The sequence below is a fragment of the Lissotriton helveticus genome, chromosome 1_1 (assembly GCF_964261635.1).
Source record: "Lissotriton helveticus chromosome 1_1, aLisHel1.1, whole genome shotgun sequence".
NCBI classification, from domain to species: Eukaryota; Metazoa; Chordata; class Amphibia; order Caudata; family Salamandridae; genus Lissotriton; species Lissotriton helveticus.
Window position 1 is genome coordinate 1,863,516,350 of NC_136057.1, and position 26,257 is coordinate 1,863,542,606.

General features: G+C 49.2%; 1 protein-coding gene across 12 annotated transcripts in view; it reads right to left on the bottom strand.

The window, feature by feature from the left end:
• Positions 1–26,257, bottom strand: part of RC3H1 (ring finger and CCCH-type domains 1) — an 885,277-nt gene that overhangs the window by 516,323 nt on the left and 342,697 nt on the right. For all 12 annotated transcript variants that reach the window (XM_078641742.1, XM_078641721.1, XM_078641675.1 and 9 more), the window contains exons 8-9: positions 12,303–12,421; positions 11,758–11,870 (exon numbers count right to left, since the gene is read on the bottom strand). In XM_078641742.1, the coding sequence (XP_078497868.1) occupies positions 11,758–11,870; positions 12,303–12,421 (232 nt within the window). The remainder of the gene's footprint in view (positions 1–11,757; positions 11,871–12,302; positions 12,422–26,257) is intronic.

Consider the following 26,257-nt stretch of genomic DNA (forward strand, 5'->3'; position numbering starts at 1 on the left):
CACGACGGCAAGAGCTGTTCCGACTGCCGGGCCCTGACTTCGAAAGCTAGGCGGTCCCGCAAGCGGCGCGAACTCCGGCAGTCGGCCCCGCGCCACGAGAGGTCCCGGTCCGGACGGAGGTCGAGGGACCGGTCGCGGGATCGGAGCCATCATAGCTCCGGGAGTCGACATCACTCCTCTGGGTCGAAGTCGTCAGGTAAGCACAAGAAGTCGAAGAGGTGTAATCGCTCTTCCGACTCCCCCCCCCCCCCAGCAAACAAGTGCCTTTCGCTCTTTTAGTGGCCAAGGAAGGGGCGCCCCCACACGTGCCGCCAGCCCCGCACCACAGACTACCATCCAACGCGGTGGCGGCCGTGGAGTCCGCCGTGGAGGCGGTAGGGGACAACGGCGAGGTCAATTAACACCTTCCCCCGCAGCATCTGCCTCAAAACCCTCCTAGTCTGTGTTTTCAGGCCCATGTGACGCCAGTGGGGGGGCAGGGTTCGCCATCACCTCCTCCACTGGCGCACTGTCACTTCGGACAGGTGGGTGCTGCAAATCGTCTGAAGGGGCTACTCCCTCCCCTTCGAGGCAACCCCTCCAGCCATGCCACCGCGATACCACCACGTATCGGGGGATCATTTGCGACATCTGCAGGAGGAAGTTACGGCTCTCTTGGCCAAGGGGGCCATCGAGCGCGTTCCTGGGCCAGAAGTAGGGTGTGGTTGCTACTCCCACTACTTTCTGGTACCCAAGAAGGGCAAAGGAGGCCTACGCCCTATCTTGGACCTACAGAACGTCAACGGCTTCCTCCGGAAGGAGAAGTTCAAAATGCGGACACTGGCTCAGGTCTTGGCTGCCCTGGACCCAGTAGACTGGATGGTAGCGCTGGACCTGCAGGACACTTATTTTCACATCCCCGTCCTGCCGGCCCACCGGCGTTATCTGCGGTTCATGGTAGGCCACGAGCACTTTCAGTTTACCGTGCTCCCCTTCGGCCTTACCAGCGCCCCACGGGTGTTCACGAAGGTGATGGCGGTGGTTGCAGCTCATCTGAGCAGGTTGGGGGTTTCATTCTTCCCCCACCTCGACGACTGGTTGTTGAAGGCGGGCTCTCCCCAGACAGTCGTCAGCCACCTCCAGACGACGGCAAACCTCCTGCATCAGCTGGGGTTCTCCATCAACGTGCCGAAGTCACACCTGTGCCCCTCTCAAAAGCTCATCTTCATCGGAGCGGTTCTTGACTCGGCGCAGTTTCGGGTTTATCCCCCCGAACAGCGGGTCCGGGATATTCAGGCTCTGATTCCACTCTTTCAGCCTTTGTCCCGGGTCTCGGTCAGGTTGACGCTGCGGCTTCTGCGGCTGATGGCCTCCTGCATCCTTCTGGTGCATCACGCCCGGTGGCGGATGCGGGCTCTGCAGTGGGACCTTAAGTTTCAGTGGGCCCAGCATAAGGGCAACCTGTCCGACCATGTCATGATCTCGGAGGGCACTGCGAGACAGCTGCAGTGGTGGCTCACGGATAGCGATTGGGTCAGCGGCCGATACCTCTCCCTTCCCCAACCGGAGCACGTAGTTGTGACCGACGCGTCCCTCCAGGGCTGGGGTGGCCACATGGGAGAGGCGGAGATCAGAGGCCTCTGGTCTCCGGCGGAGTCCCAGCTCCATATCAATCAGTTGGAGCTGCGGGCGATTCGTCTAGCACTGAAAGCATTCCTCCCCTCTGTCCGGGGGAGTGTAGTGCAGGTGTTCCAGGACAACACCACCGCCATGTGGTACTGCAACAAACAGGGCGGGGTGGGGTCGTGCACCCTTTGCCAGGAGGCTCTGCGTCTCTGGCAGTGGCTGGAACATCAGGGTGTGACCCTGGTGGTTCAACACCTGGCAGGTTCCCTGAACCCCAGGGCGGACGAACTCAGCTGTCGGTGCATGACGGATCACGAATAGCGTCTGAACTCTGACATGGCGCAAGGCCTCTTTCAGCAGTGGGGAGAGCCTTGGTTAGATATATTCGCCACCGAAGAGAACGCGCAAGGTCATCAGTTCTGCGCGTTGGAATTTCCAAGGCGGCACTCGCTCGGAGACGCTTTTCGTCGCAAGTGGAGTTGCGGTCTGTTGTACACCTTTCCGCCTATACCACTTCTGCCCAGAGTGCTGAAGAAGATCAAACGCGACCGGGCCCAAGTCATCCTTGTGGCTCCGGACTGGGCACGAAGGTACTGGTATCCAGAGCTACTCAGTATGTCAGTCGATCCCCCGGTTCGTCTGCCTCTTCAGGAGGACCTTCTGTCGCAGCAGCAGGGGACGGTCCTCCACCCGAACCTGTCCAGTCTCCACCTCCATGCTTGGAGATTGAGCGGCGACAGTTGAGGCCATTTGACTTGCCTCCTGAAGTCTGTGAATTCATTCTAGAAGCCAGGCGTCCCTCCACAAAATCGGTATACGCCTGCAGGTGAAACAAATTTGTGGCATGGTGCACAGCAAAGGCTGTGGATCCTCTTTCTGAGGTTCTTCTTTTCCTTCTTTCTCTTGCCCAGCAGGGCTCTGCTCTGGGCACTATCAAGGGCTACCTTTCTGCCCTTTCAGCCTTTCTAAGGCTGCCTGATCAACCTTCTTTGTCCAAGTCCCCTATTGTAACTCGCTTTCTGAAGGGCATCACACACATGTTCCCTCCTGTCCCGTTTGTGATGCCCCAGTGGGACTTGAACCTTGTTCTTACCTTTCTGATGTGCGCTCCCTTTGAGCCACTTCACAACTGTCCTCTTCGCCTTCTTACCTTGAAGACTGCTTTCCTGGTTGCCATCACCTCTGCCAGGAGAGTGAGTGAGCTCCAGGCTCTTTCATGTTCACCCCCGTTCCTTTCTGTCCATCCGGACAAGGTTGTGTTGCGGACTAAGCCGTCTTTCCTGCCCAAGGTTGTCACAGCCTTCCATATCGCGATGTCTATCACCTTGCTCACCTTCTTTCCGCCACCGCATCCCTCTAAAGAGGAAGAGCGGCTCCACCGTCTGGACCCAAAACGTGCGATTTCATTCTATTTGGATCGCACACACCAGTTCCGGGTGGATGACCAACTCTTTGTTGGTTACGTGGGCGCTAAGAAGGGACGGGCGGTGCACAAGAGGACCATCTCTCGGTGGGTCGTCTTGTGTATCAAGGCATGTTACTCCTTGGCGAGGAAGGAGCCTCCTGTTGTGCTGAGGGCCCATTCCACTCGGGCCACGGCGGCTAGCACTGCCTTGGGTCGGGGAATCCCCTTGCAGGACATTTGTCAGGCAGCTACGTGGGTATCGCTGCACACGTTTGCAAGACACTACTGCCTGGACAACCAAGTCCGGAGGGATGGCTTCTTTGGCCGTTTTGTCCTCCAGGACTTTCTGGTGTGATTATTGGTTCGCAGACCCACCTCCAGGGTTGGTATTGCTGGGGTATCTATTCTAAGGTAAGGAATCTAATTCTAACCTGTTTCTTTCAGATGAACAAGTTACTTACCTTCGGTAACGATATATCTGTAAGAAACAGTAGTTAGTATTAGATTCCTTACCGCCCCACCCATCCTCCCCGTTCTGCGAACCGATATCTAGGGTTAAGATCATCCCTTTCAGGGCCCTAGTTTCAATGGCACCAGTGTTGGTTTTTAACATGGCTCTGCGTTTCTGGCGCGGAAAAGCTGTGTCTAAGAACTGACGTGAGCACGCGGAGGTGGCGTCCAAGTACTCCGACGACGTCATCACGGCGCCCACGACTGACGCGGAGCCGCAGACGACGCCTACCGACGCGCAAGGGTACTGCTACGCAAAAATTTCCGGATCCAGTCTGACGCCTGGGGATATTCTAAGGTAAAGAATCTAATACTAACTACTGTTTCTTACAGATATATCGTTACCGAAGGTAAGTAACTTCTACGTTAAGCATTTATTGTATACACAGGCAAGAAATGTGAGCACACACTCAAAGACTGAAATCAGACCAAATGGTTTGTATAAAAAGTTTTTACTTAATTTTATTCTAGAACAAAAAATAACTTAGTTGAACCCCCGCGGGAGGTTTCATGGTCGGACAACAGTGACTAACAGCTGAGAAGAGACTATTTCTGCTGTATACTGTGATTCATTGCGTTTATGTTAGTATCGAGAGTAAGATGTCATCTAATTACCAGCCTAAACGATAACCGCCACTGTGATGATCTATTCCACACCATATGTATGTTGTCAAGAATTCCACAATGCATCAAAGTTCATGTCTTGCAAAAATGTCAATAAAAATTAAAATATTAACAATATTAACTTAGTGCAGGTAAGTTTTACAGTGTTGTAACAGGAGCAAATATCTTAATGAATGCAGTAATGTTTTGTAAATGCAGTTATAAGTTTTACAGTTTTAAGAATGCTTTCTGTAAATGTAAATCAAAATACAGTTGTAGGCTTTAGTAGTGATACAGTTAGACAGTTCAATTCAAAAGATAGCGAGGAAAACCATGTTAAACAATTTGTAGGTAAGTACTCAACTTGTTTCCCCAGGGCTTCGGGGTTTAGGAGAACACAGTGCAAGGTTCAAGATCGCGTAGGTACTGCACCACCAGCAGCACTGGGACCGCCGGGGCAGATGTCACTGGGCCCAATGCTATCCAATGGAGCCAGGAGATACCTCGAATTGGGGGGGCGTCGGGACCAGTGGGGCCCTTCCCTCTTATGCCATGCTTATGCCACGCTTCAGTGGAAGGAAGCATATGCCTCATCCTGATTGGGGAGTCCCCCGTCTCGAAGATGGAGGGGACTGAGATGTGTGCTTCACTCCGCCTCCCCAACCAGAGGGGTGGGGTTGGCAAAGGTGGGCTATTTCCCTTTCTCTCTAGGTTTTCTAGCCGATTCTCCAGCCCAAAAGGGGGTCAGAACTGGTGGGAGACAGCTGCTGATAGCAGCAGAGGCTGGGGGTAGCTAACAAAGGTGGCAAGCCTTTGAAGCTTCCCCTTCGTGGACCTTGCCCATCCTGGGGGAGGAGGCATGACACCTCTGCCCAGGATGTGCTTTGTCTCAGGACCCAGAGAGCAGAGGGCGCTCTACCCAGGGGTCCAGAAACCTGTCTGGTGGTTTGCAGATGATGGGTAGCCATTAAGGAACCCCACCAGGGTTGGTCATTTTTCAGGGGGCATCTTTAAGATGCTCTCCGAGTGCATTTTACATTAAATCCAACACTGGCATCAGTGTGGGCTTAATGTGCTGAGAAGTCTGCTACCAATCGTCAGTCTAAAGCAAAATCATCATGGAGGTTTGGAGTTTGTGCTGACAAACTACAAGTCTATGTACTCAAAAAGTTTCACTGCACTTACAATGTCTGTGAATGGCACAGACACTGTAGGGGCATATTGTTCAGGAAACTATGCCCTCAACTGTGGAATGGCGCACACTGCCTTTAGTGCTGTAATTCCTGCTAGAGGGGTGACTTACCCATGCCCCAGGCAGTTTTAGTGGGCATGGCACACAGAAGTGTGGGCCGTTAGGTCTGCACCAAAACAAGCAGCCTGCAATGTCAGTGTGTGGGTGTTAAGGTAAGAGGTCTCCGAGGGTGGCATAATACATGCTGCAGCCCTCAGATGTCCTCTATAGTCACAAGGCTCTTGGAACCAGGGGTACCTTTTAAAAGGGACTTACAGATGCCCCAGAAGTGTGCCAATCGTGGAGACAAAGGTACAGTTTTGGGAAAAAACACAGGCCCTGGGAGCCTGATTGACATGGACCCAGGGCACACTCGGTCAAGTTGGCATCATGTATCTGGCAAGAAGTTAGGGGTAACCATGCAAAAAGGGGCACTTGCCTAGACACCTGTCAAGCAGAAAGAGGTGGACTAATCACAAGAGGTACACACCAACCACAGAGACATCTATCCAGAATAACTCTGGTAGCCGGACCTAGAGGGACCTGGAGGCGAGGCGACAACATTAATCGGCGCAGGTCAAAGTCATCCTGGAGTTTAATGAAGAAATATGAAAATGAGAGAAGGTCAAGCAGGATATCAGTAACAAGACTAACTGCAAACCGCGCACTTAAAGACCAATCAAAACCAAGCAAATACAGAACACAAGGAGAGCACTCCAGACTAACGGTGAAGAAATAATGTATATAGGCACGTAAGGTGACATGTTACACGGCTCTGAGGCATCACGACTGGGGAGGAGTCGGAGATCAGACAGAGCCAAGATGCTACTTGTTGGAGGAGGAGAGCTGTTTCAAGTTTCTGACAAAGTGTAGCACCTAAAAGGATTCCAATGAAGAGGAATCTGCAGGTAGAAGGTTCTGATTTACCCCATCTCATCCTTCAGATATGTATTGAAAGGCAAACATCCTCTGGGGTGGATAGAAAGAGGGCAAGTAGTAGAGTTTTTCATGGTATGGAAGTGGGTGCAACGGCTGAGCAGGTATTGTACTTCTCAGGCAGGGCGTTAAGGCCAGACAGGCAACGTTTACCACAGACCGAAACAATAACTCCAGTATTTATCTTATCTGGTCACACTCGATTGTGGGCAACCCAAAACTATGAGTAGCGAAGAGTCTCAAACTATACTAAGACATGGAGAGGGGTTCATTTGTCAGACGTGAAGACAATTTGCGATTTTAAGCAGAAAACACTTGAGCCCTATTTTGTCCCCTTCTGTTGTGCACTAGATCAGGGTTCTAAAACTCCCAAAAAATTTACTAGTCCTCCAGGTCTAATAACTTGAAAAATCTCCTCAACCCAACTAGAACGTCACTACTGACCTCTGTATCTGAAAGCCGAGCAAATGTGACAAGATAGCCAGATTTGAAGGCATCTTTATTGCTCATTCACTTTGTGAGCAATAAAAATCCCTTTAAATCATGTTATCTTGTCACATTTGCCCTGCTTTCAAAGACAGAGGTCAAAAGTCAGTTTGTCTTCCAATTCGTCAGAAAGGTCAAGTAGGACCTAACAAGCATTTGCAATGAAATAGGTCTCGCATTTGCGAGTTAGAGCCATTTTTATTGTAAATGACATTGCCTTTTATTTAGGTTTTGGTTTTTGAAACATAAATAAAAGCATTGTCATTTACAATGCCAATAGGTCAAACGTGCATAAATGCGAGACCTATTGCATTGTAAATGCTTATTTTTAGCTGCCCTGGCCTACTTGTGGCACCAATCCAACGCTGGCCCAAGGTACAATCCTTTGGCATAATTGGCGAATATTGGTTGCAGTCTGTGAGGAAACCTCGTATGTGGAAAAAAGCGTCAAACTTTGAGGGGGGGGGAAACGGCTTTGTCCCTGGATCTACCTATGATACAAGTGAGTAAATGCGTCTACAGTTTGCGGGTTTCTCGTCGTGCCTAGTAAAAACGTAGGATAAAATGGCATGTGTGGGACCAGTGAACATTAATCTCTTCAATTGGTTAGACCGTGGACCTGATCACAAACAGTGACGCAAACGGAGGGTGTGAGGGGCAGACAGTGGACCAAGGCCAACCATTACTCACTGTTTTCTGCCATTGTTATTTCTTTCTTACCGGGCTCCCACACCCTGTCCCTGGAGCACCTAGGCAGGTTATTTTCCTGCCGAGGACGCTACTCTTGCAGTCGGCTGCGTACGCGTGTCTGGCCCTCCTGCAGCCATTAATCTTTGGTCCCTGTTGGCTTTCAATGGTCAGGCCCAGTCAGAGTAATTAAAACCTGTGCCATTAATCTCCAGGCTCCCGCCGAGCTCGGACGGGTCCTGGGGCCGGCGGGAAGCCCCGCTCGACTGACGCAGAACCCTTCTCGATGTTTTCCGCATATGGCATCCTCGTTGCAAACCAGAAAATAGCGGGACGGCTGATAAAGCCCTCACGCGGGCTTTTAAATGAACAGAGGCCTAAGCGCCAATGCATTAAAGAGGCTAATAGAATCTTTCGCTGCAGCTCCTTCAAGTACCAGCTGTCGGCCTTTCCAGAGTGATGGCATATTTTTCTCCAAGAAAAGTGTCAACCATGAGCTAAAACCTTACAGTGCTGTAGATAGGAAAGTCTGGCAAAATGACACATGCGTTTGGAGGTCCGCCTCTCATAGTGGAGTCCTAGCACTGCTGCTGCCCGTATAAGTATTTTAGGAGAATGTACTTTTTTTTTTAACCTTCTAACACATTCAATTAATTGGCAGTACGACCTAGTGCAAACCGGCGAGCTGGTGCACATCGGCATGGCCTGCGGCTCGTGCCCAGTGGCACATGCAGACTTCACCGTACTCATGGGTGCTGCGCAGCTCGTGCAGCCCAGCGAGGGGGCCGCCTGCATTACTCGGAGGTAAGAATCCCCAGAGGTGCTGCTGCTGATCAGGGTGTTGTGGGTACTTGTAAATGATGCCAAGGTGTGCTGTGATAGCCGGAAAGGAGCATTTCGGTGAGGGTTGTCGAGCCGTGGAGCCGACGGGAGAGGGGGTGAAAGTAACGCTGCATGAGGCTTGCGAGGACGAAAGGGGGACACATTCAATTAATTGGCAGTACGACCTAGCGCAAACCGGCGAGCTGGTGCACATCGGCGTGGCCTGCGGCTCGTCCCAGTGGCGGCGCATGCAGACTTCGCCATACTCATGGGTGCTGCGCAGCCCGTGCAGGCCAGGGAGGGGGCAGCCTGTATTACTCGGAGGTAAGAACCCTCAGATGTGCTGCGGCTGATCAGGGTGTTGTGGGTACTTGTAAATGATGCCAAGGTGTGCTTTGATAGCCGGAAAGAACATTTCCGTGCACGTTGTCGGGCCGTGGAGCCGACGAGAGGGGGGGGTGAAAGTAACGCTGCATGAGGCTTGCGAGGATGGAAGGGGGACAGGACATGGGCACATAGCACTACGTGCGTGTTCAAGGGCCCATTCACGACCTCCATTCGCCCTGCGTGTGCACATCTCCTGTCCCCCTTCTGAGGTAAGTCGACAACAATAGATCTCGCTGGCGACAGCGCTTCGCACTGCGTCGCCAGGTGCGATACCTGAAAATAGCTTGTTCTGAATAACTCTGGCAGGCCATAGCGAGTGGATTTTTCGAGGCCCGTAGTTGGAGTCATTTTTAGGTCGAGCCTGTCCCATTCCGCAGGAATGGATAGGATCGAATTCATGTCGGCAAAATCCTCTTCAAACTAAGGGGTTTCAGCCCGGCGTTTTCTTGCAGTTCACGTGAACCATGCACGAGCATTCACGGCCAGGGCTTCTCCTCCCCTAGCAGCACTCCTCCCACACCAGCAACTCCCCCCTCCCACACCAGCACCTCCCCTCTCTCTCCCCGCAAACACAGCCTTTCCTTTCATTTCTCCTCCCCCTCCCCAGCCCGTAGCAGCACTCCTCCTGGATATTGAGATCAGAGTATACACCAGGCATTCCGCAGATGGACCTACATCTCACGCCACTGCTGGTCTTACACCCTGCATATTGTCCCACATTTCACCCGACATATCAGCCTCTCTCATACTACCTCACCCCGCTGCTGCCACTCACACATGCAACGCCACTCACACACGCAACGCCACTCACACACGCAACACCACACACACACGCAACGCCACTCACACACGCAACGCCACTCACACACGCAACGCCACTCACACACGCAACGCCACTCACACACGCAACGCCACTCACACACGCAACGCCACTCACACACGCAACGCCACACACACGCAACGTCACATACGCAACGCCACTCACCCACGCAACGCCACTCACCCACGCAACGCCACTCACCCACGCAACGCCACTCACCCACGCAACGCCACTCACCCACGCAACGCCACTCACACACGCAACGCCACTCACACACGCAACGCCACTCACACACGCAACGCCACTCACACACGCAACGCCACTCACACACGCAACGCCACTCACACACGCAACGCCACTCACACACGCAACGCCACACACACGCAACGCCACTCACACACGCAACGCCACTCACACACGCAACGCCACTCACACACGAAACCCCACTCACACACGAAACCCCACTCACACACGAAACCCCACTCACACACGCAACGCCACTCACACACGCAACGCCACTCACACACGCAACGCCACTCACACACGCAACGCCACTCACACACGAAACGCCACTCACACACGAAACGCCACTCACACACGAAACGCCACTCACACACGAAACGCCACTCACACACGAAACGCCACTCACACACGAAACGCCACTCACACACGAAACGCCACTCACACACGCAACGCCACTCACACACGCAATGCCACTCACACACGCAATGCCACTCATCATATTGTGCTGCAAAACTAAATACTTATAAGGTCCCACAAGCGAGACCTATTGGCAATGCCAATGCTTGTTGACTTTGGTAAGCATTAAGTGATGGAAACTATGATATTAAAGATTATTTTCATGATGTTGGCAAACCATTCTAAGTATTCAACCTTTAAAATAATTATATTATAAGTCAGTGGAGGATGTCACATCCTTGGTGGTTAGCAAGCTTTAAAGAGCAATTATCTTCATCTCAGGGACAAGAAAAAATGAAAACTTTTCTAGCTCCTGTGATGGAAAGTTAAAATGCTAATAACAAAATGATTGGTAGGATTAACCCTCACAAAAGCAGGCTGATTGAGATGGCTATTGTACCACCCAAGGAAGGAATATGGGGTGGTATTTTAAGGTGTTTACTTCTATATGGTTGTGTGTGTCAGTTCATACAAAAGGGATGCTGTGTATTTCTTTTTTATTTTGACTCTCAGTTGTTTCCGTACTAATGTGGAGTGTTGGATTCGCTTAATTCTTATGCATAACATTTTACTTAAGTCTGGAAGATCTTGTGTGACTTCTGACGAAGCGCCTATCTTTTTCTTTCAGTTTGTAAACATGAGTGATACAGAATCATTGTTCAAATTCGAATGATACAGATTCTGCATTTAGAAAAGGGCAGTATCTGTGTTCTTGAACTGGTTACATACAGGATTGTTAATTTGTTACGGACCATCTAATGTTTGTTAATAACGGACTCTTGGATGAAGTTGACAGTGGTTATTATTACTAATATATGTTGCTATTAACAGTAGAAGTAAAGAAGGGAAGCATATTTTTCGCCTCCTTGTTCTTAACAGATTCATAACTGTTTACCAGGGTGACTATGAAATATTTTCAGAAATAAAAGAATATTTATATAACAGGATGAGGAACAGGTTTTCAAATACCAAAAGCTGTTTTGTGAACCAAAGACTGCTCTCACAACGGAAGGGGAAACTATAATGAAACTGAAATGTAACTCACCCATGTTTTCAAATATTTAGGAAATCTCAGCATCCTCATCTATTAACACAATATTCTACCATCATACACTAAGCACAGAAGCCCTAAGATAACCCACCATTTTCTTGGCACCTGCTTGACCGATCACCCTAAATCTTTACATGGTGAAACTAAGCAAAAAACACAGCACTTGTTTGGGAAGTTTCATGAAGGTTTGTCAAACCGCGCCAAAGTTATTAGCAAACCAAAAAGGGCTGTTCCTATGGAAACGCGGACCTAACTAACAAGCCATTTGCGACCACCACTGGGTAATATATCTAAAATGGACTAACAACAACCCATATGCCTTAATTTCATTCATCATTTCATTAGAATTGAAGCAAAGGATACATACAAATTTCACTAGCGAAAACTAAGCAATTATCGTTCAACTTTATACCTATAAAGAAGATTAGGCTTTTAAAACTCCATCCGCATCAGACCAGAAAAGCTGCTGCAAGCCTGTTGGTTGTTCAAAGTCAAAACTAGACAGCATCACTTACTTCTCCAGCTCCTCCTGGGAGTGTGCAAAGGTGCAGCTGGCCCCACGGGGGCATCCTCCTCGCTGCTTCATATCACGGCACATATAAGTTTTGTATTTGCTGTGCTGAGGAGGCTGGAAAAGGGGAACAGGATGGCAGATCAAAATCAGACAATGCTTTGGTGGTATGTTATACCACATGTAAATGGCAAAACTTTTTCTCCTCCACCTCTTTAATAGAGGCCATTCAGGTCTTCTTTGAACCCACGGTTAAAAATGCTTTATGAGCTAGAGGTTGGCAACCGCCACCCAGCATCCACTATGTAAAGTAATGTAATAAAAACTGGGCACTAAAGCACAGTAAGGGGTGCTCTGAACCCTGGTGCATTTTTCCAAAAACTTCATAATTGTCCAGATAGCGTTCATAATAATGCATCCTTTATGAAAGGAAAGCCTATGGAGGAGGTAAAAGGAAAACAGAAATCTCTTGGACGCAAAGGTCCTGGAAAGGATGAGGTATCTGGTCATGGGGACAGACCTCATGAAGAGCATGCCCCTTCACTTTACCTGCTGCTGGTCCGTTCCTTTCTTGCTGTGGTTTTGGATATAATCTACAAGCCCATGTACCACGGTCTTGACCGCCACCAATCCATTCTCCAGCTGCTCCCAGGTTGGTGGAGGGGCATCTATTGGAAACAGGACAGACGTGCACTGTTAGACAGGACCCATTTAAAATATCTACACGCAGATTTTTTATGAGATTTTAAACTTGATCACATATAGGTTCTTAAAGCATTTTTTATTTAGTAGCTCTAGCTAGCACCACAATATGAGCAATTGAAAACAAGTAAATCAAACATCTAAATGGAAAATCTCATTGCTGAGGTGTGTGGGATGCTCTGGATCCAATGTTATTATTCAATACATTTAGGTCAGAGAATCATTCTAAATCTTGAAGTCAAACCCATAGTCTTACAGAAAATGACTACACTAGCAAAGAAAAGAAACGTATCTTAACCACTGGTAACTGTGCACAGCCTTTTATTGTTTTTGGCACCCTCTGATACTGTGGACCAAAACCATTTATAAGTATAAGTTGCATTTTTGCAAATCTTGTTCATCATCGGACTCATCATCCAAATCGAACAGTGAAAAGTCGAGAACCAATATGAGGGAATCTTGGAGATATGAGTATATATACATACATATATATATATATATATACATATATACATATATACACACATATATATACATATATACACACATATATACACACATATATACACACATATATATACACATATATATACACATATATATACATATATATATACATACATATATATACATACACATATATACATATATATACACATATATACATATATAAATACATACATATTTATATATACATACATAACATACATATTTATATATACATACATATGTACATACATATATATACATACATATATACATACATATATATACATACATATATATACATACATATATATACATACATATACATACATATATATACATACATATATATACATACATATATATACATACATATACATACATATATATACATATTGAATATGCTACTTACCAGTATGCATCTGTTCTTGGCATGTAGGGCTGCTAACATTCATATCTCAGCATTAGATCGCCGCCTAGTGTTGGGTCCGGATGATCGCACATTGTTGTCCTGGAAGAGTCTTCGAAGTATCCTGAGATAGGTGGCTCCTCCCCTGGACTACAGTGCGCATGGGCATCGGCTCCATCCCCAGATTGTTTTTCGCCATTGTGGCAGAAGATGGAGTGAAAAGTGTAAAGGATGTCCATGCTAATGACTGAATACAATAGTATATCTGCAGCTGCGACAGGCACCGGGGAGGAGGGTGGGCGATATGAATGTTAGCAGCCCTACATGCCAAGAACAGATGCATACTGGTAAGTAGCATATTCAGTTCGAGGCATGTGGGCTGCTAAATTCATATCTTAGCATAGAATACATAGCAGTCCCTCCATCAGCGGCGGTTGCCCGTGCCAGCTGCAGAAACCTGAAAGAGTGTCTTGAGAACAGCCTGTCCTACAGCAGCTTGCTGCTTGGAATGTACATCAACACAGTAGTGTTTGGTAAAGGTATGTGGTGTAACCCACGTGGCTGCTCTGCAAATGTCCTCTAAAGGAATGTTCCCTAGGAAAGCCATGGATGCCCCCAATTTGCGTGTGGAGTGCGCCCTTGGGGGTATGGTTAGAGTGCGCTTGGCCTTTTGATAACATATTTGGATGCACTTAACAATCCACCTGGCTATTCCTGCTTTTGAAATGGGGTTGCCTTTGTGTTGTGGTGCGAAGGCAACAAAAAGTTGTTTTGTCTTTCTAAAGGGTTGTGTCCTGTCTATGTAGTACATCAACGCCCTCCGTACATCTAATGTATGGAGCATTCTTTCCGCTACCGTTTGTGGGTTTTGGAAGAATGCCGGCAAGTCAATAGTTTGGTTGAGATGAAACTGTGACACCACCTTCGGAAGGAATTTGGGGTTAGTGCGCAGCACTACCCTATTTGGATGAATCTGAATGAAAGGCTCTTGGATTGTGAGCGCTTGTAGCTCACTAACACGCCTCAGTGACGTAATAGCTATTAGGAAAGCTACTTTCCACGTTAGGAACTGGAGTTCACACGAGTGCAGTGGCTCAAAAGGTGGTCCCATCAGTCTGGTGAGGACCACATTGAGGTTCCACACCGGAGCTGGTGGTGTTCTTGGGGGAATGACTCGTTTCAGACCTTCAAGGAAAGCTTTAATGGCAGGCACTCTGAAGACAGAGAGATGCTGCCTGTTTTGAAGATAAGCCGCTATGGCGGATAGATGTATCCGAATGGAAGTGTACGCTAGATTGCACTTGTAAAGATGCAACAGATAACAAATGATGTTAGGGATAGATGCGTCTAGCGGGTTGATGTCATTAGCAGTACAGTAAATGACAAAACGCTTCCATTTTGCAGCATAGCATGCCCTGGTAGTTGGCTTTCTTGCCTCCTTCATGATGTTCATGCATTCTGGAGGCAGGTTAAGGTATCCGAACTCTAGGACTTCAGGAGCCAGATCGCCAGGTTGAGCTGTTGCGGATCTGGATGCTGAATTTCTCCATGGTTCTGCGTCAAAAGTCTGGGCGTGAGGCGCAGTCTTTGATGCGGCACCACTGAGAGTTCGAGGAACGTGGTGTACCATGCTTGGCGCGCCCACGTTGGAGCAACCAGGATGAGAGTCATCGCGTGCTGCCTTAGCTTTCTTGCCACCAGCGGTATCAGAGGGGCTGGCGGAAAAGCGTACGCAAATTTGCCTGACCAGTTCATCCATATCGCATTCCCCTGCGACTGTGGGTGAGGGAACCTGGCGGCAAAGTATTGGCATTTTGCGTTTTCTTTTGTTGCAAACAGGTCTATCTCCGGATGACCCGACTGCTGGAAGTACGGGTGGAGTACAGATGGGTGTAACTCCCACTCGTGCATTTGATGGCTGTATCTGCTGAGCAGATCCGCCATCTGATTGTCCTTGCCCGGGAGGTGTTCTGCCATGAGGAAAATGTTCCTTTGAATGGCCCACTTCCACATGCTCTGAGCCAGATGAGACAGCTGTGGCGAGTGGGTGCCTCCCTGCTTTTGAATGTAGTACATCGCGGTCATGTTGTCCGTCCGGACTAACACTACCTTGTTGCACAGATGTACAATGAAGGACTTGATTGCCATGAAGATTGCCATCAGTTCCAGATAGTTGATGTGCATCTTCTGTTGCTGCGTCGTCCATAGTCCCTGCACTGTGTAAGTGAGCAGATGAGCTCCCCAACCCTGGAGAGATGCGTCCGTCGTCCGGATAATCTGTGGCACTGGCTCCTGGAACAGTCGGCCCTTGCAAAGGTTGTGTGGAGTCCACCAATGCAGAGAGTCGTATGCCCGACTGGTAACCAACACTAGGTCTGTTAAATTTCCCTGAGCCTGTGTCCACCGATTTGCTAAGCACTCCTGGAGCGGGCGCATATGTAACCGTGCGTGAGGGACTATGAAGATGCAGGAGGCCATCATGCCTATCAACTGCATGAACACTCTGGCTGGAAGCGAGTGTTGTGGTCTGAACTTCTGGATTAGAGACTGCATGCTGTCTATCCTGACTTGGTTTGGTTGAGCCATGGCCGTCAGGGTATTGATCGTCGCACCTAGAAACTGCCGGACATGTGCCGGCTGAAGATGCGACTTTGGGTAGTTCAACGAGAAACCTAGATTGTGAAGGAGGTGAATGGTAGTCGACATATCCGCGGCGCACTGTAGTTCCGACTTGGCTTGAACGAGCCAGTCGTCCAGGTAGGGGTAGACATGGATGTTCTGCCTCCTGAGGTGCGCTGCTACTGTCGCCAGACACTTGGTAAACACCCTCGGGGCTGTGGTGACTCCGAAGGGTAAGACCTTGAACTGGTAATGCTTGCCTTGGATAGTGAACCTGAGGTATTTCCTGTGGGACGGGTGTAGTGGAATGTGGAAATAAGCATCCTTGAGATCTAAGGTTGCCAAGAAGTCCCCTTGGTTTAACAAGGGGAGAATCTGTTGCAGTGTAAGCATATGGAAATGTTCCGACAGTATGTACAGGTTGAGGGGACGTAGATCTAGAATGGGCCTGAGAGATCCGTCCTTCTTTGGAATAAGGAAGTACAGGGAATATACCCCTGTTCCTTCCTCTCCCACTGGCACGAGCTCGATTGCGCCTTTTTGCAGCATCGCCACTACTTCCTGCTGCAATAAGTGCAAATGCTCTGCGGACATAGGCCGTTGCCTTGGTGGAATGTTGGGTGGAGTGGACTTTAACTCTAGACAATAACCGTACTGGACAAGTTGTAGCACCCACCTGTCTGTGGTGATGTTTCTCCAGACGGGCAGGAACTGCTGCAGTCTCCCCCCGACAGGTGTTAAGTGGTCGGGGGGCAGTGACAGAGAGTCACTGTTTGCTTGGGGTAGAGGAGCGGGAGCTGTTGTTTCCTCTGCCGCGACCTCTGTTGCTGTTATTTCTGTAACCTCCCTTGTTCTGTTTTGTGAACGAGGATTGTGCTCCACCTTTTGAGAATTGAGATTGTTGACCCATTTGTCCTCTGGTGACTCCACGTGCACCTGAGCGACGAAAATTGTTGCCACGAAACTGTTGTGACTGTAGGGCCCCCATGGACTTAGCAGTTTCTGTGTCCTTTTTTATCTTTTCGAGGGTGGTGTCAACATCTGGACCAAACAGTCGATCAGGATTGACTGGCTGATTAAGGATGGTTGTCTGAATATCAGGTTTAAACCCAGATATGCGGAGCCAAGCCTGTCGTCTCAGCATGACGCTAGTGTTGATCGCCCTAGCTGCTGTGTCTGCGGCGTCAAGTGCACACTTGATGGCTGCGTTGGAGATCAACTTTCCTTCCTCTATAAGCAGTCTCGTGCCCTCTTGAAACTTTGGAGGCAGGTGTTGTACAATCTGTTCTAGGGTGTCATAATGCGCCCTATCGTAACGTGCTAAGAGTGCTTGTGTATTAGAAATACGCCAAAAGTTGGCAGCTTGTGCAGCTACTCTTTTGCCCCCTGCCTCTAGCACTTTGGACTCCTTATCCGGGGGAGGAGCTTCACCCGTTGTTTGGGAGTTGGCCCGTTTGCGGGCATTGGCGACCACCAGGGAGTCGAGCGGCAACTGTCCCCGAATGTATGCAGGGTCTGCAGGTGCTGGTCTGTACTTTTTTTCAATACGTGGATTGACCACTCTCGCCCTAGTGGGTTCCTTAAAGATGTCCGCAGCATGTTTGAGGACTCCCTTGAGCATAGATTATGAACAAGGGGGGGTTTTACCCATATACGTCACTGGGACCTGGGTTGGATAGATACTGAGAGGAGAGGGTCCCAGAGTATTTTCAGGAAATGATTATATATACTATAAATGCAATTAATCAACAACAAATGTTTCTATCCACACAGTTTAATTCACAGTGGGATAAAGTATATCCAATATACATAATGTAGAAAACAATCAACTGTATTATACGTCATACAGTGCCCCAGGAAGGGAGGAGGAACGTGATAGTGAGGAGATCGTGAAGTGGTGGGATTAAGTGACAGTAAAATCAATCTTTAAAGCACTTATTCATGCTATCAACAAAGTAGCAACGACTTGCATGCCGCATAGTGTTAATATTCAAAGAAAGGCATACGACACAGAGTAGCGTGTATATACAGATTGTTGGCGTGAAGTTGCCACAGTAAAAACAAACAGTCGACGTTTCGACCCTCTTGAGGTTGCAGGATTAATTAACCTTGCTGTAGGGTCTTCATCAGGACCATAGGGAGAGAGTTGGGGCAAAGGACCAAGAATCCACGTGCTGTAGGTCTATGTTCTGTCAATTTGATAGGGTAGGATCTGGTGGTCTGGCGCTGCATCGACTGCTAGCGTTTTGTTAGACGGATCGGTAATTTCATAGATCAGTAGTGGCAAACGTCTTCATGATTCGAGGTACATCTGCTCGATGCGAGTGACTTGCTAAGGCTCCGTCGATAATTTCATGGATCAATAATGACAGACGTCTTCGGGAATCGAGATGAATCTGCTCGATCCGAGTGGCTTGCTACGGCTCCGAATACGATTTGCGGTGTGACACCGCAAATCGTATTCGGAGCCGTAGCAAGCCACTCGGATCGAGCAGATTCATCTCGATTCCCGAAGACGTCTGTCACACCGCAAATCGTATTCGGAGCCGTAGCAAGCCACTCGGATCGAGCAGATTCATCTCGATTCCCGAAGACGTCTGTCATTATTGATCCATGAAATTATCGACGGAGCCTTAGCAAGTCACTCGCATCGAGCAGATGTACCTCGAATCATGAAGACGTTTGCCACTACTGATCTATGAAATTACCGATCCGTCTAACAAAACGCTAGCAGTCGATGCAGCGCCAGACCACCAGATCCTACCCTATCAAATTGACAGAACATAGACCTACAGCACGTGGATTCTTGGTCCTTTGCCCCAACTCTCTCCCTATGGTCCTGATGAAGACCCTACAGCAAGGTTAATTAATCCTGCAACCTCAAGAGGGTCGAAACGTCGACTGTGTTTTTACTGTGGCAACTTCACGCCAACAATCTGTATATACACGCTACTCTGTGTCGTATGCCTTTCTTTGAATATTAACACTATGCGGCATGCAAGTCGTTGCTACTTTGTTGATAGCATGAATAAGTGCTTTAAAGATTGATTTTACTGTCACTTAATCCCACCACTTCACGATCTCCTCACTATCACGTTCCTCCTCCCTTCCTGGGGCACTGTATGACGTATAATACAGTTGATTGTTTTCTACATTATGTATATTGGATATACTTTATCCCACTGTGAATTAAACTGTGTGGATAGAAACATTTGTTGTTGATTAATTGCATTTATAGTATATATAATCATTTCCTGAAAATACTCTGGGACCCTCCCTTGAGCATAGGCAGTGTCTTTACAGTCCTCTCAGAGACTGAAAACGTGTCAAAGAGAAAGTCTTCTTCAACCGGGTCAGCATGCATGTCCACATCATGATTAGCAGCTGCCCTCTCAATTAGTGCATGAAAACCTGCAGAATCCTCTGTTGGGGATGCACGTGCACTGAAAAGCTGTGGGTCTTGCCCCACACCTTGGGTGCCTTGGTCACCAATGTCATCATATGCATCTGTGTGTGCATCTGGTTCATTTACTGGGAAGGTGTATTGGTCCTCCTCATTGTAACCCTCACCATCAGAATGGTCTGGTGAGGGAGTAGGGCTTCTTCTTGGAGGAGGCTGGGTAGGCTCTATGAGGGCAGAAGCGTCCAGAGGAACTTTTTTCTTCTTTAGTGGGATAACATAGGAGTCTAGAGGCTCTGATGTGATCCTTCTTTTGTATATTGTCAATTTGCCTGTGTTGGCGTCGATGAAGTGCTCAGAATCGTCCTCGGATCCGAGTTCTCGACTTGAAGGTACCCCTGCCGTAGAAGAATCCGCCTTCTTTGGCGTCGATTTTGTAGAAAAAGCCTTCGGAGCCTCCTTCGGCGGCAGAAGGAAGAGAAGCTTGCTTTTAGGCTTGGCCGGAGCATCCTTCGGCGTCTGAGGCGACGGCAACGGAGCCGACGTAGCAGCGGCCTTTTCCCTGATTCTCTGCAGCGAAGCGGCGATGGGAGACGCTTCATCCACAGTGGCTTTTGGCGCTGACGAGGACGTCTTGACCTTCCCCTCGGATCCGACGTGATGGTGGCCCTTCTGAGGTTTGGGCGCCGATGCCGTTGACGCCGACCCAGAGTCCTTGGACCGATGCGCCGACGTGCCAGCAGTTGATCCGTGCGCTTGAGTCGGTTCCGTATCCACTACGCTGCTGGCCTTGGCGTGCTTCGACGGTGTCGCAGCGGTTGATCCGTGCCGACCACCCTTTTTAGAGGATCCCTCCTCCTGCGCCGATTTCGTTCCAGCGGAATCGATCGACTTCTTCGGCTTCTGCGGACCGGAGCCCGACGGAGCCGATGCGGCAGCGGGTGCAGTATGTTTTTGTGGGCCGGCCGCCATTTTAGGGACGCTTGAGTCCATAAGTTTCGGTTTCGTTTTCGGGTCGGCCATTTTAGGTGTCGTCGACACCGCAGGTTTCGGTTTCGGTTTCGATCCGGCTTGCCCAGCAAGTACGTCCGTGGCCGGGCCTGATGGCGGGGCCGTGGCTTGCGGCACTGGGTCTTGGGTAAGGCCACTTGGCGATCCCGTGACCCGATCTTGATCTTCGAAACCTTCGGGGCATAGCTCGTCTCCAGAGCTATCTGCCGCGGCCCCATAAATCTCTTCGACGTCCCCTACCTCGTCGACGTATTGAAGGTCTTGACCCGCGACTCAGTCGTCATCCTCCGGATCCGCCTCGACCTCCGTTTCGGGTGGGGAGATTTGTAGAAGATGACCCTGTTCATCTTCTTCCTGGTCGCCGAAGATGTTTTCTGGATCGGGGGCCGCTTGTCTGGCCTCCAGGCGCACCGCGCGCCGAAGCTTGAGAGTCTTTTTCGACCTGAATTGAGCGCAAGCCTTACACTTGCCATAGTCATGGTCCGGTGAAAGGCATTTGTTACAGACCGGGTGGAGGTCTATATGTGGGTACTTGGACCCACAGAGCGGACAGTACTTAAACGGACTCCGCTCCATGCTGTAAAGTTGTAGTCGTGTCGCGATGAGAAGGCCTCGATGTTCGAAGAGTGTAGACTCCGTTGAATCCGACTTCAAGAGTTGGAAGAACCCGAGACCGTGCGCGAACAATACCGACGCTAGAAAATACAAGGCCTTTTGGCCTGAAAAAGTTAGTTTTTCTCGGTTCCGACAAAGAGAAGTCGGGACACCATCCGAACCCAATGGCGGAAAAAAACAATCTGGGGATGGAGCCGATGCCCATGCGCACTGTAGTCCAGGGGAGGAGCCACCTATCTCAGGATACTTCGAAGACTCTTCCAGGACAACAATGTGCGATCATCCGGACCCAACACTAGGCGGCGATCTAATGCTAAGATATGAATTTAGCAGCCCACATGCCTCGAACATATATATTCCATTCGTGATTTTCACACTTCCCCTGGTCGCATTAAATGGTGACCTGTAGTACAGTGTGTGATGTCGAAAAATATTCCAATCGCAATTTTTGGTGCCAAGTCATGCCCCACGTGTTTACCTTAATGAGATATATATATATATATATATATATATATATATACACACACACACATACATACATACACACACACATATATATATATACATATACACACACACACACACACACACACACACACACACACAGAAAAAAACTAAGGTTACAGGGACGTTATAGTTAGCACACAGAACTACAAAAACCTTAGATATTCACAAAACAAAAACTATGGTTAAATGGATGTTATAGTTAGGGTAAGATTTTATTCGCACAAAACCAGTGAAATATAGCTGTTATAGTTAACTGAGCTAACTAACTCGCGCCCCTGCAATGCACTGCTTATTTTTTTTACTTTTTTTATTGATTTTTCAAACAACCAACGTCAGTGAGCAACAATGCAATAACACATGGATAAATTACAGTATAATATATCACAAGCCGCTTCTCACTGTGTTCCCCACCCACATACCTCCCCCGCCACCTCAAGAGCATGGTCTATAAGCAATGAAGGTGCATCAGAACCCAAAACAATAGCAATCGTGAACAACAGTAATACAGTACAGGGCATAAATGTTCATTAGAGACCGCCATTTGTCCCACTGATCGTACCATGGTTCTTTCTCCTTGTGTCAAAGCGCCAGCTGGATTCCGCTGGTCCTCCAAGTCTGAACCCTCCTCCGAACCGGTTTCTGGAATCTGCAATACTGCAACTAAGGCCTTCCACGCCCTTGCCGCCTCCTGTGCCTTGTCATTATTAGTACGTAAGGCCTGTTGTAGCCGAAGTGTATCTTCACTCTGCGCCCACTTGAGCAATTCCGCCCACCATCTCCCCACCCCTGGCCCCCTCGCTGATTTCCAATGCATTGTGATTTCCCTCTTGGCTAATACGAGGCCCAGGTCTATAAATTTACTTGTCACTTTCGTTTTAGCTGTATGCAGGAACCAGTGCAGTAAACAAGTGCCCAGGTCTAGCTCTATCGTACGATCAGTTATACTACACAGCAGTTACAGCACATCCTTCCAATATGTTCCCAGACTCGTACATCCCCACGTCATATGCTGGAAGTCGGCTCCCTCCAAACTACATCTCGGGCACTGAGCGGCCGCCACAATGAAATATTGATTAAGCTTGGCTGGTGTCAAGTACGCCAGGACATAGAACTGCACCAATTGAAATCTAGCATTCGTCATGCTCTTCTAGGCTCTTCTAACCAACTGGGCCCATGTTTTTTCAGGGATTTCCCTGCCAAGGTCTACTTCCCACGTCAGAGACGGAGGAAGCGTTGTGGTTACTGATGAAAGTTATTGGACTGCTCGGTTTTATCAAATTCCGATTGGGGTACTCTATCCATCACATTCAATCACAGAGGATGTGCTGCTGAAGTTAACATCTGCAAAGATTAACAGATAGATCGAAATCCTGACACATGCTTCATTGAGCCTCTGAACCTTTTCTCCTACCAATGAACCTACGACTATATTGACCAGATATACCTGCTTGGAAGCTGACTTTAATCTTATTGGATCATTTGTCACTCTCTGCTGCGCTACCTTGTTCAAGCCACTATCTATTACCATCGCTTGAAACTTCGATTTACTTAGATGAGCCCTGAAGAAGTCCCCTTTGTATGGGACGAAACGCGTCGGCTGTATAGTGCTTCATTCCCCTTGAGTTGAAATAAAGAAAGGAAAATGAGGAACCACACTTTGTGACTTATTGAAATTTGTGAACTGAATGCCTAAAAATTGTGGTGCACCTGTGCTGTTGTAATTTATCTACTTCCCACTTCCCCTGCAACGTGCTCAATGGCTCCAGAGCCTCGTCAGCATGCGTCTGTAAAGGCACGTAATGGCCTTAAACGTTCCCGCCGCCATTACCACATATTGCCACACCATTGAGGTCCGCGGTTCCGACAGACCCATCCCCCAATAGCGCTGCATTGCCAAAATAAGCTGTATGCAGCAAATAATCCCCTTGCGGAAGGTCATATTTATGTTGAAGGGCCTGAAATGTCAACAGGATTTTGTTTTCATTTGGGTCTCCTAGCATTGTATTCCCAAGTCTTCCCAGTTAGCCAGTGCCGTCCAATCCCAGCCATGTGGGAAGGCCGTGCACATACCCAGCGGTATCTCCGGGGCATACGGGTGAGTGAATCCAGCCCGGCGCTGGCTCAGATTCCAGCACAACCGCAGCGTCCTCTCTTCGGCAGTGAGCGGTTCAAGACACATCTTCTGCTGAAGCACCATAAAGGACAAGATATAGCGTGGGATCCATCGTCCTTCAGGGCCATCCGGGCCCCGGAACTCCCGAGCCACAGCTTGGGTGAGCCACTGCAATTCCGCTACTAAATAGTACCATTCGAAGTCCGGCACTGCCATACCCCCATCAGCTCTCGGGCGTATCATTGTAGCCATAGCAGCCCGACCCCCAGAGAAATCCTACAGCCAAACAGCGGAGCTGTCGGAAGATGGAGCCCAACAGCCAGATCGGCAACGTCCGAAAATAATACAATAAGCGCGGGAGCGCCACCCGACCCGCTACTGATAGCGGCAACGTACTCCAAAACCCAAAAGTGCCCCCAAGTCCGCGAATGGCCCGGCCCAAATTAGCCTCCAACAAATCCTCGGTGGTATGATAAACGTTGGTGCGTAAGTAAGGTAAACAGTGAGGCTCCCAAAGGATGCCTGCCACCTGCGGCGGGTTCAGCACAGCTGGCGCCACCGGAAACAAGCAGGTCTTTGCCCAGTTAACCCTCAGCCCCGAGTACCGTCCAAACACATGGAGCAAGTGTTGCGCTTTGGGATAAAGCCCGCCTGGTCAGAATGGACCAGTTGCGTCATAAGGAAGTAGCCGGGTCGCCAGAATCCTACTCAAAATCTTGTAGTCAGTTGTTAACATTGATAGTGGGCGGTAGGCTGACCTAGACAAGGAGTCCTTACCCGGTTTCAGTAACGGAATAATGATAGCCTCGCGAGTGGAATCGGGCAGTCTCCCTAAATCCCAGGCTTCCCGATAGACCGCCAGCAATTTGGAGGTCAGGATATCGACATATGTCGAGTAAAATTCAATCGGTAGACCATCTGCTCCCACGGTTTTCTTACGCGCCATTTGTTTTATTGCACTAAGTTTTTCCCCCACTGTGATCTCCTGTACGAACATGTCTCCCTGGTCGCCCTCAAGGCGCGGTAGTCGTATCTCGGCCAATAACTCCCAATCCATCACCCACACCCCGCAACTTACTCTCATACAGGTCTGTATAGAATGCCAAGAACATCTCGTTAATCCCTTGTTGGGTATATTCCGGTAAGCCCGCTCGGGTGGTCAAAGCCTGGATGGGCGTACCCCTCGGGCCGGGTTGGCCAGCCATGCCAAGAGGGAACCCACCTTATCTCTCTCCGCGTGTGCCCACACCAAATACTCCCTGTGGTCAAAGCAGCACAACCTTTCTACCTGTGTCGCCACTCCCTCTCTCGCGGCTAAGACTTCGGCCTGTGCTCCCGCGTCCTCAGGGTGGGCCCTCTCTGCTTGACGCAGCCACAGTTCTTCCTTCTCAACATCTTGCAAAAGTGTCCTCCGCATGCCTGCTGTTTTAGCAATACATAAGCCCCACACCACCACCTTAAAGGCATCCCATTCCAGGGCTGACGCCGTCCCTTCATTCGAGGAAAAAATGCTCTACACCCTCCTGTACATCTCTGCGAAACACCGGGTCTTCCAAAGCCTCAGGGCGTAATCGCCAGGTAGGGATTGCAGGCCTTCCAGAGACCACCTCAGCGCCAAAAGTAGCAGATTATGATCCGATATTGTCATCGCCAGGTTCTCACTATGGCGGACCAGCGCATGAACGTCGGGGGAACAACACCGCATCCAGCCGCACATGCAAGTAGAGCAGAATAGTACTGCTCGCCCATATGTTGCGCCCTCCAGGTATCTATCAGCCCCCACTCGGCCTGCCAATCTCTACGGAGTTTCGAGAGCCTATGTATGGGCGCCTGGGATAGCGGTGGATGTGACCAATCCATCTCAGTATCAGAGAGGGGGGGTTGAAATTGCCCCCCAAGATCACTGAACCGGTCAGGAATGACGCCAGTTTCCATGATAAAGCAAAATAAGCCATCTGTTTCAAATTAGGGGCATACACACTGCACAATGTCACGTCTCTCCCATCCAACCTCCCCATAACAGCCACAAACCTCCCGTCAGGGTCTACGATCTGCTGAGTCGGCTGGAAGGGAACGCCCACCCTCACCCAAATCAGTGCACCCCTAGCAGAAGCAGAATAAGTGGTGTAAAAAAGCTGCCCCCTCCACCGGCGCTGCAATGCCTGGCCTTCAACTCGGTCCATATGGGTTTCTTGGAGAAAAGCGCTCTGTACCCCTCTACGCACTAAATAAGCATGGATCCTGTGGCATCTCAACATCGTATGCATTTCCCGTACATTCCACGTAATACATTTGAACTCAACTGATGTCCCCCATATTGCGCATTATCTCTGTTCCATAACTGCACTCCCTGCATTGGCACACCGGTGGCTCTAACTATCCCAAAAACAACCCTCAAATTTTCAACACCTCCCCTCCCCAGAACAGGCTCCAAACAGCGAGTACCCATCCAAACTATCCACTAAAAGTCCCTCTGGTAGCTACCAGGGATTCACTCTAGGAGTGAAAATAGGGGAATCTCTAGCGCCAAGAAGATCTGGCCAACAGCTTCACTGCACCCAAACGCCAAACCCCACTATAACAAACCAAAAAAAAACAAGCATTTGCAATGCAATAGGTCTCGCAGCATTAAAGTTTGAGTT